The sequence below is a fragment of the Myotis brandtii genome, unplaced genomic scaffold (assembly GCF_000412655.1).
Source record: "Myotis brandtii unplaced genomic scaffold, ASM41265v1 scaffold573, whole genome shotgun sequence".
Classification (NCBI taxonomy): Eukaryota; Metazoa; Chordata; class Mammalia; order Chiroptera; family Vespertilionidae; genus Myotis; species Myotis brandtii.
Genome location: NW_005370145.1, coordinates 948244 through 959148, shown reverse-complemented (window position 1 = coordinate 959148; position 10905 = coordinate 948244). Strand labels below are relative to the sequence as shown.

The 10905-nt window shown below is 55.4% G+C and overlaps 1 protein-coding gene across 1 annotated transcript in view; it reads left to right on the top strand.

Moving 5' to 3' along the window:
- Positions 1-298, top strand: part of ALOX12B (arachidonate 12-lipoxygenase, 12R type) — an 11955-nt gene extending 11657 nt beyond the window's left edge. Inside the window, exon 15 of the mRNA XM_005878777.2 lies at positions 18-298. Coding sequence (XP_005878839.1) covers positions 18-225 — 208 coding nt within the window. The 3' untranslated portion in view covers positions 226-298. The remainder of the gene's footprint in view (positions 1-17) is intronic.
- Positions 299-10905: the final 10607 nt, after the last annotated feature.

The window sequence follows — 10905 nt, the reverse complement described above, 5'->3', positions numbered from 1 at the left end:
CGGGGAGGGGCGGGGAGGACACAGCCGCCCGCTCTGCCCCCGCAGCGGCCCCTGGGCTACTTCTCCGACATCCACTTCGTGGAGGACGTCCCGCGGCGGAGCATGGAGACCTTCCGCCAGCGCCTGGCCCAGATCTCGCACAACATCCGCCAGCGCAACAAGTGCCTGCCCATCCCCTACTACTACCTGGACCCCGTGCTGATCGAGAACAGCATCTCCATCTAGGACCGCCCTCCCCTCGCCTCTCCCCGCCCCGCGCCCGGCTATTTAAGAAAATACAGACAACATAAAACAAAAACAAAAAAACACAAAAAACACTTCGCGCGAGCCCTGCGTCTGTCCTGTCGGTGCACCAGGCGGCGGTTCCTGCCGGGAGCGGGGAGGGGGGAGGTGAGGGTCGGAGGTGATGGGGAGGGAAGGGCTGGTTCTCGCGGCTGTTTTCCACCCCCGCGGGGGTCCCGGTAGGTGCAGGGCAGCGTCAGGCCTCGGTTCTGCTCCCCGATGTCCCACGAAATAAGGGCCAGGCGACTCCTGCGGGCCGCTGCGGGCCCCTCGGTGAGTGTCCCGCCGGGGACCGCAGGAGAGACGGCTGGGACCTCTGCTCGGTGATGCCGCAGCCTCCTCTCTCAACCCAGAGCCATTCCGGTCCGTCTTCGGTCCCCCAGCTCAGGCACCCAGGCCACCAGGGACCCCAGCCACCAGAAAACCCACTCGACGACACAGACCACCATCCGAGATCCGCCCACCTAGGAACCTAGACCACCCAACCTGTCCAACTTGAAACATAAACCTCCAGACACCCAGGCCGAGGGACTGCCCTCAGCCCGCGTGCAGGAAACCCAGACCCCTCTAAGCTCCCCTGCTGGGAACCCATGCCACCCGCACCAAACCCTCAGAGACCCGCGTCACTGCAGGTCCGTCCATGAAAGGGCCCAGCCTGCTAAGTGTCCCTCCAAGGGACCCATTGTCCCCAGACCCCTCCTCACCCACCCGCTCTCCTGGAACCCGAGACACCTCCTCTCCCACCCCGCGCCCTGCTCGCCGTGTCCTTGGTTTCATCGCTGATATCCCAGAAGAGCAGGAGGGCAAGGCCGGTGATTGACCTCAGGGAATGAGGCCACAGATCTAGCTGGGGGGCTGCAGGAGCCCCAGATCTACAGCGGTGGGAATCCTGGGCGCGCAGGCTCGGAATTCAAACCGAGCCCCCACACTCAGTAAGCACAGGGCTGCCAGTGCTCCTGCCAGGCCCGCTCCTCCTGTGGCCCTGCTTGGCCGCCAGGGCTGCCACCCACTCACCCCACCGCTGTTGCTGGCAGCATGGTGGGCTGAGCAGGTGAGATACTTGACAGGGCCAGCGAAGCTCTCTAGGGCACCAAGGACCCCGAGCCAGGAGTGGGGAGGAGAGAATGGAGCTGACACCCAAGGGGCTGCTGCCCTGGGGAAATGGGGTCTAGAGGGTGGAAGACTGGGACGGGCACCTCACCTGAGCTCATGCGGCTTAGAAACCCTCCTGGAAGCCCTCCGTGAGCCAGGCCTGCAGCTCCGAGTCCCTGCTCACTGCTCACTGCAGTGTCATCTGGGCAGCCGATGCCTAGGGATCCGGGAACACAGGTGACTAGCAGTTGGGAGGTGATGCAGCCCATGGGGTGTGAGTGACAGAAGTTGCTGAGACCAGCTGCCCCAAAAGGAAGACATTGAGGCCAGAGAAGGAAAATGGCCAAGCACACAGTTTATAAACCACTGAGCCGAGCTTCCTCTCCACCAGGGGGCGCCAACAGAGGGCCCGAGAGCCAGAGCTGGTCTGCAGATGCGTTTTAATAGGATGCCAAGTTGAATCAATGGCCAGCACTTAAACACTAGAAAATGTCTAATTGCTCTTGCAAATCTAAAGATCTGGCTGTAGTCATAGCTGAGGTGCCGCTGTCCCCATCAGACAAGCATGAGTTCTCCACCAGCCACAGTCCCTGCTCACCTCTCGCCCCTAATGTTTTGCGGCTTGCTGGCTCGGCAGGCATTTACAGCCCAGCCTTTTGAGCTTGATCAAACCATAGGGAAGGAGTACACGTCAGCTGCCACCCTTACCACCCCCTGCCCCGCTGGGTTGGGACTAGCAGGTTGGGTCCATCTCCACTGTTGGTTCCCAAAGGGCAGAGAAGGGTCTGCCTTGCTCACCACGGCATCCGCCCAGCATAGTAGGGCTCATGAACGGTGTGTGGATCTATTACTAAGAAGGGTTTTGAGGAGCCCAGCTGGCGTGGCTCAGTGGTTAAGCATCAACCTATGAACCAGGAGATCATAGGTTCGATTCCCAGCCAGGGCACATGCCCGGGTTGCGGGCTCCATCCCCAATAGGGGGCGTGCAGGAAGTAACCAAACCATGATTCCCTCTCACCATTGATGTTTCCATCTTTCTCTGAAATAAAAAACATTTTTTTTTTTTTAAAAAGAAGAAGGGTTTTGACACAGGCAGCTCCAGCTATGGGTGTTCATAGGTGGGTGGGGTTGCGGGGGGGGTCCCTGAAGTCTTCAAGAAGAGGTGGGGCACGAGCTGGGCTTGAAGAAGGGGCAGTGGTTGGATAAGGAGGGAGGGAGAATCGGGGTGCCTGGCCTCCCTAGACTCAGTGTGTGCTGAGGAGGAAGAATGGAAAGGGGGCAAATTCCAGAAGAGCTGAGTTGCCACAGTAAACACTGCATTCCATGCGGCAAAACATGGGGTCATGTGAGGCCCATGAGCTCTGCTGCCCGAGATCCCAGCGCCTGGGAAGGGTTGTTATGCAGGTTAATGGGGGCAGATGGGAGGCCAGACATGTAGGACAGCCGGCCTAAGAGGGGAGGCCAGAGACATCCCAAGGAGGTCTCTCATGAGGAAGATTTAGAAGGAAAACCTGGTTTTATAGGGTGAATACTAATAACTAATGCTGCCAGGCCAGTGAGGCCCAGTGGTCGAGCATCAACCTATGAACCAGGAGGTCACACTGTCCAATTCCTGACAGGGCACATGCCCAGTTGCTGGCTCAATCCCCAGTAGGGGGCGTGCAGGAGGCGGCCTATCAATGATCCTCTCTTATCATTAATGTTTCTCTCTCCCCTCTCCATCCCTCTCTCTGAAATCAATAAGAAATATGTTTAAAAAAATAATAGCTTATTGGCCATTTGTATATCTAATTTGGAGCAGTCTATTACTATTCTTTGCCCAGACCATCCATTCTTTTTTCTGTTTTTGTACAGGAGAAGCAGGGGCCTTTACTAGGGTCTGGCAGACGTGGTAGAGGTGATATCCCAGGCCGGGGCCTAGGAAGAGGCAGAACAAAGGTCCCTCAGAGCAGGAACCCAGCCCTCCCTGCTCCACCAGCAACCCTGCCCCCTGGCAGGTTCCTCCCCCAGCCTCCCCGGTCCCTGGGAACACAGAGCACCAAGAGCTGATGAGTGGGACCCTCCAGGGCCACAGCGGGGAGTGGCGTGCAGGACCCAGGCTTCTGCCTCCCCACAGTGGGCGATCTGGGGAGCTCCGTGCATCCTCCCCACCACGATAAAGTGGGGACGCCCTTTCTTTGTCCCCCAGAACCGAACAAACTCTTGTTCTTCGTGACTGGGGAGAGGAAGAGGGGCTTGGCCTCTAAGCTGGACCTAGGGGGAGGCCAGAAGTGAAACCCCCAGGAGTTTCTGAGGCTCCAACTTGGCACTTGCAGTGTCTCCACTTGGTCAGGGCGGCTGACAGGCCAGTGGGATCTGCTCCAAAGACATGTGTGGGCTTCAGAGTGAGGGTTTCCCCCGCGCCAAATTCATCTGTGTCCCCAGGGCAGCCCCCGGTGGCCAGGGAGCAGCTGCCAGGGGCCAGTAGGAGTGGCCACCCTTGGGGCCAAAGGGCCAGGCAGGGCCAGCCAGCTCTGGGGGGTAGGCAGGGCTCTTGTCCAAGTGGGACAAAGGGACTGTGTCTTCCTCACCGACCAGCCTGTCAAACTCGGCCTTGAGCGCTGGACGCTGATGGCCCGGGAAGGCCAGAGAAATTCATCTCTGTTACCCAGGGCAGCCCCCGGTGGCCAGGGAGCAGCTGCCAGAGGCCACCCTTGGGGCCAAAGGGCCGGGCAGGGCCAGCCAGCTCTGGGAGGTAGGCAGGGCTCTCATCCAAGTGGGACAAAGGGACTGTGTCTTCCTCACCGACCGGCCTGTCAAACTTGGCCTTGAGCGTTGGATGCTGATGGCCCGGGAAGGCCAGAGAGAAGAGGGCTTCAGGCTCGCACACGAACTTGTACACATAACGCTCGCCAGCCACCTCCTCAGGCCCAGTTGGTTTGAACTCCATCCCCCGGCCCACCCAGGCAGTGAAGTGGGCATTTGTTGGGTCACTGTCAGGGCCACCAGGAACCGCCACCCTGCAAGGGACTCGGCGCTGGCAGGGTGGTCTCTCTCGGAATGCTCCAACCCCTTCCTGCTTGATGTCTCCTTCAGACTTCTCAGGGTCGACACCAGGAACCGCCACCCTGCAAGGGACTCGGCGCTGGCAAGGTGGTCTCTATCGGAATGCTCCAACCCCTTCCTGCTTGACTTCTCAGGGTCGACGCAGACATCATCTGGGACTGGACGCCCAGGTTTCTCCCAGCCAGAGCCCACGGTCCGGCCACCTGGAGAGTGTCGGGGGAAACCCCCTGTGTGAAGGTACCCCGACACATACCCAGGGACATCCGAGTCATAAGTGAAGTCCGTCTGCTCGTGTTTGATCGCCAAACCCGCCCCGGGGTACCTGTGCCCACTGACCGCACCCTGGCGCCTGACCAGTTATTCGTCCAGGGGGTCAAGGTATTCCTGCCTGAAGCTCTGCTGGGGGTAGGCTGGGCAGGGCTCCTCCTGCTGGCGTTGGTCGGGGTTCCCGGCCCCTCCCTGAGAGGATGTGAAGGAGTGGCCAGTCTCCAGGGGCAGCAGGGAGACTGAGCGACGCTCCCAGAGGCACCATGGCCAGGGTGGGGCAAGGAGACAGCTGGTGGGATACAGCATCTGGGACGGGGCTACCCTTCCTTACAACAAATGCCAAGTTCTCTGGCAGAATCATGGACGGAGACTGGGGGTGCCTTTGAGGGTGGGGGATGGGCAGCACATTGCCGGCTGGGCGGAGCTGGGCTGCAGAACAGAGCGGAGTCAGGCAGGGGCCTGAGGAGAAGGCGTGGTAGTTCCTGGTCCGTTCCCTGTGGCCTGAGGGCAGGAGGAAGAGGCCAGTTCTTGTGGCTCCTCTTGGAGGAGGATGGAGGTCAGAGGACAGACTGAACCTAGGGGATTCTCGGGGGTCCCAGACAGCCGTGGGGCACACGGGGGCTGTGGTGCCCAGAGAGGGACACGGTGCTGCCTCTGCTGGGATAAGGAGAGACAGAGCAGCTGCTTTCTGAGGGGCCTAGTAACAAAGGGGGCCACGGTAAGCTGAACCCGAATTCCCAGGGGGCCACACGCAGGATGGATCCAAACGACGCGAGGACCCAAAGCTTTTCCAGTTTGAAGGTCCTCTTTATGAAGAGGAAGCAGACCTAGCCGGTTTGGCTCAGTGGATAGAGTGTCGGCCGCTGACTGAAGGGTCTGAGGTTCAATTCTGGTCAAGGGCACTTGCAGGGAGCGTGTGCGGGAGGCAACCAATAGAAGTGTCCCTCTCACATCGATGTTTCTTTCTGTCTCTCCGTGGATAGAGTGTCGGCCGCTGACTGAAGGGTCTGAGGCTCAATTCTGGTCAAGGGCACTTGCAGGGGTGTGTGCGGGAGGCAACCAATAGAAGTGTCTCTCTCACATCAATGTTTCTTTCTGTCTCTCTCCTTCCTTCCACTCTTTCTAAGGATCAGTGGGAAAAATATCCTCGGGATGAGGATTAATAAAAAGAAAAGAAAGAAAAGAAAAGAAAAGAAGAGAAAAGAAGAAAAAAGAGAAAAGAAAAGAAAAGAAAAGAAAAGAAAAGAAAAGAAAAGAAAAGATGTGGCTCAGTGGTTGAGCGTTGGCCTATGAACCAGGAGTCTTGGTTGGATTCCCTTGTGGGTTCCATCCCCAGTAGGGGGTGTGCAGGAGGCAGCCAGTCAATGATTCTCTTTATTGATGTTTCTATCTCTCTCTCCCTCTCCCTATCTCTCTGAAATCAATAAAAATATATTTGAAAAAAGAAAACAAAATTGGCTAGGGGGCTTGGAAGTGGTTTGTGTAAGTGAGGGGCGGTGAAGTTTCAACTTTTTTCACTTTGTAGTGAGCCCACCTCTGCACATGCCCGTGTGGGCAGGGACTGCCCACCCTCCCACCCGCCGCCATCAGCAAGCAGCCCCGTGAGACCAGGGCAACTTCTCCAGCAGGTGACCAGTCAAGCTCCCTCTGTATTTCTCATTTGGTGAGGGGCAAGGTCCCCAAGATTGAATTTTGCCCCCATGTCCCTCCTCTCCAGATCATGGAGCCAGAGTTGGGGGAGATGGGAAGGAGCAGACATGCACTCCTCCCACCCCAGGTCCCTGAAAGGCGAGGTTGGGAGCAGACATTTAGAGCAGAGAGAAGGTTGGGGTTTTCAACTGGACTAAGGTTTTGAAGGCACTGACTGGAGAGATATAAAAAGTTCATATCCCACCAAGTCAAAACTCTTTTATAATCTGATGACACAGATGTTGTTTTGGAGTTTAAATTGCGGGATTTCAGGGAAGAATCAAGGCGGCATGAAGCGGAACTGCCTGTAACATGAACTTCCCCAGAGCACCCTTGAGAAGCACCCGAGGCCCAGTGTCTGAGCTACTGGGTTTGCTTCCTGATCCCGAGATCTGCCGGACACCCAGTCTCCAAGTCCTTTCACTGCTGGAGCCGTTTTCATGTGTGCAAAATGGTGTGAGGAAAGAGGATTGGGGTGTGCGGGCATGTGCGTTTCAAACGGCAGGATCCAAGTTCCCTGGGAGCAGAATAGGTAAATGCCTGGACAGCACGCCCTTCTTGGGGTCCAGGGCCAAAGACACAAGCTCAGGGGTGGATGGTGAGGTGGGGTGTCTCTGGTGGAGGTAACAAGTGGCTTTAGTTTGGATGGATGAGTCTCTAGCCAAGAGAAGCAAGCCCCACCCTGCAGGAACCTAGGTTTTCCAGACATCACAGTTGTCCTCCCCAATTTTTCTACTCCCTTCCCCACTCAGGCAGCAGGGAGAGCCATCTGCCCCACCCTAATCTCCCTGTCAAAGTCTAGTCACGTACTCATTACTTAGCAGTGGTTCTCAACCTTCTGGCCCTTTAAATACAGTTCCTCATCTTGTGACCCAACCATAAAATTATTTTCGTTGCTACTTCATAACTGTAATGTTGCTACTGTTATGAATCGTAATGTAAATATCTGATATGCAGGATGGTCTTAGGCGACCCCTGTGAAAAGGTCATTCGACCGCCAAAGGGGTCGCGACCCACAGGTTGAGAACCACTGACTTATTGTTGACAGCAGGCGCTGTGCTGAGACTAGAGACCATTCACACTCTCATTTGCATGTCCTCCTTCCAGGCAGGACCCAGAAATATTCCTCCACCTTCTAAATGCTGAGTCAGCACAAGACTCCTGACAAGGCAAAAAGGCTGTGTGCATTTTCTCACCCCAGGTCCTAACCCAGTGATGGCGAACCTATGACACTCATTTTTTTGGTTGATTTTCTTTGTTAAATGGCATTTAAATATGTAAAATAAATATCAAAAATATAAATCTTTGTTTTACTATGGTTGCAAATATCAAAAAATTTCTATATGTGACACGGCACCAGAGTTAAGTTAAGGTTTTTCAAAATGCTGACACGCCGAGCTCACAAGGTTCGCCATCACTGTCCTAACCTCTTGCTGGGTTAGGTTCCCCTACATGGACAGTCACAGCACAGAGAAGGTCCGGCTGGCTCAGAGCCTGTTCTCTCGACTGCTCTCTCCATCATTCTCCTGCACTCTCCTCCTCCCTCCCAGCCCAGCATTTTTCTCTTTTCTTTCATGTTAAACCAGTATAGCCCCCACTGCATTCCGTAATTTTTTTGAGGACTGTCTGTCAGGACAATCTTGACTACAAAGAACAACAACGAAAAACAACAACACAAAAACCAATTCAATCTGGCTTAAGCAAAGAAAACAACTTGTGAGCCCGCGGTACCCGAACAGCCAGAGTGGGTGTCTGCCCATCTGTCAGTTCTGCTCCTTATCTTTGTGGCGGCAAGACCACTCAGTGTCCCATCCTCTCAGCAGCCCCAGAGAAAAGAGACAACTTTTTCGCTTGGCTTCCAGGAGCGTCTCAGCACTGAGCTTATTTTCCCTGGTCCAGGTCACCTGCCTGTGCTTCAAGCAAGGCCTGCAGCCAAAGGGATGGGTTGGGCAGGACTGGAGGGGAGGTCTGGGGTCGGTTCCACCAGCTCCACAGGGACTGAGAATGAGGCAGGCATGTTTGCCCACCGTTCAGCAGGATGGGTGCTGGGAAGGCAGAACAACCCATGTCCATTATGAGTCATCATGTCAGAAACAGTAGGCCCGAGGCCGGGACAGCTGGGCTCAAAAGGAAATGGATAACCAATGGGCTGGTCACACATTGGTGGCTTTGGGCTGGTCTCTCCTGCTCTCATGTCAGTGGCAGGCTCTTGAGGGGTCAGAGGTGGAATGTGGGTTGTTGGCGAGGTCCTGCCCAGCGACCCATGGACCTCAACTTCCCCATTTGGGGGCTCTGTTCCTTCAGTCTTGGCCTCTGGCCTTCATAGGTCATGGGTCATGTGTCATGGCCACAGGCAAGCTCTGCCCGTCTCTCCCTTCCTCCCTCTTATCTGTGACCAAGGGATGAGGCCACACCACCCATTTCCAGAGCCTCAGACACCCTGATCTTTTCTATAAGCCTAAAAGGCCGGAGGCTTCCTGCTTGGTCCCCTCAGAGCAGACGCCCTGAGCAGAGGAGTTTCTGGGGGGCGTTGTTGTTGGCTCACCTCCCCCTGCCTATGCTATATCTGGGGTTCACCTCTATCTGAAGCCCGCCCTAACAATGCCAGGTTTGAACATTCCGGGGATGGGGTGTTCAGACCACCCAGGCCAAAGGCCCACACAACATGAAATGGAAGAAAGCACACCTTTATTTCAACCCCAAACCCCACCCCCGAACCCAACACCACTGCACTTGGCCTGATGCCCACAGCGCACAGCCCAGAGGATCCAGTGAGCAAAGCCCCACAATGCAGCCTCACCGATCCCCTAAAGGGGGTGTCTGTGTCTACTGCAGGAGGGGATGGGGAGCAGGGCCCAGACCCCAGGAGCAGCAGCTGCGGGAGGTCCCTGCGTTGGCCATCACTGGTCCTGGTTACAGAGCCATTGCAAAGGGGAGACAGTCCCAAGTGTGGGCTCCTGGCACAGACCAGCTGGCAGAGGTAGTGTGAGCACATCTGAAGGCGGGGCGTGCCTAATGACCAAGCCAGGTGCTCTCTGGGCTAAGAGTTGCCCTGGTTCTAGGAACAACAGGAGGGAGTAAGTAGGTGGAGAGGACTGGAGTCAGGGGGTAGCAGAGCTACAGGATATTGACTGGGTCCAGGAAAAATGGTTCCACAGAAATGGGGAAACTGCAGAGAAAGGCAGGGATCCACTGCCAGGCAGAAAGGGGACCTGGGGACAGAGAAAGAGGAGCCTAGAGGCAGGTAGACAGGGAGCCCGGGAGAGGGAGAGTCAGGGATAGAGAAAGAGGGCTTGAGGGGCAAAGAGGAGACAGGCTTAATTGTTTCCCCCTTCTCTTCTTCCACTAGCTCTGTGAGCTCTGGGGTGGGTGGTCCCCAAGCTGCCCTATCTGAGGACAGGACAGATAACAAGGCTGAGTTGAGGGTGGAAAGGGACCTGCTCAGCCCTGTCTGCACCACTTCTACCTAGGTTTGGACTCCTCCTCCTCCTCCTCCTCCTCCTCCTCCTTCCTCCTCCTCCTCTCCTCCTCCTCCTCTAGGGAATGCACTGCCCCAGCCAACCCACACTAATCCCCCTGCACCAATCCCAGCTCAACTCTTCCCTGAGGCTTCACTTAGTCACAGGCCATTAGCTACCCAGGCCCCTCACAGCGGGGAGAGAGGAAGGAGAGGGTGCGGTGGGGTGGGAAGGGAGGGAAGAGGCAGGGGAGTGAGAGCAAAATCCACACTGTCAGGTCCAGCACCAGCAATGCAGAATCTGCCCTCAATCCCTGGGACCTAAGTACAGAGAAAATCTGAAGAGAGATGTTTTAAAATGTACATAATTTTAAAAATATTTTGTGTGCGTATCAAGGTTTTTACAAAATCTTTAATTCATCATCTCCAAACTCTGTTTAAAATGTGTGTGTTTTAAAAATGCACTAAATTACTCACTATAGCAGCACCACCTTGAGTAACCAGAACCTACAAGTGCTGGACTTTAGATTTTTCTACCTTTAGGAAGGAGGGTACGACCACTAAGCTTGTGGATTTCAAGGATTTTACAAATCAGACAAAGCAACTTCCAGGAGCACTTGCAATCCTAACACTCGTTACTCCAGGAGTCCTGAGATCAAATGCCTGCAGGCGCCAGCCAGGTGCAGGAGAGATGCTCAGAGAGTCTTGGTGTCTGGGAGTCGACAGGGAGTGATGGGGACCGTGAGAACTGAAGAGTGAAGCCCGGATTGAGGAACGGTTGCTCTTTAGCTCCAGCAGAAAGTCAGCAGTTGCCCTTCTGCAGGGCTTTTAATTTCAGAGGAGAGAGAAATTTGGTATATATATTTTTAAATGTGGTATCTCCTTTTTAAAGATACATTTTTATTGATTCGGAGAGGAAGAGAGAGAGGAAGAGAGAGATAGAAACATCAATGATGAAAGAGAATCCCCCTGGGGATCGAGCATGCAAGAGCCTGCAACTCGGGCTCACAAGCCCTTGACCGGAATTGAACCCAGGACTCTTCAGTCCACAGGCTGATGCTCTATCCACTGAG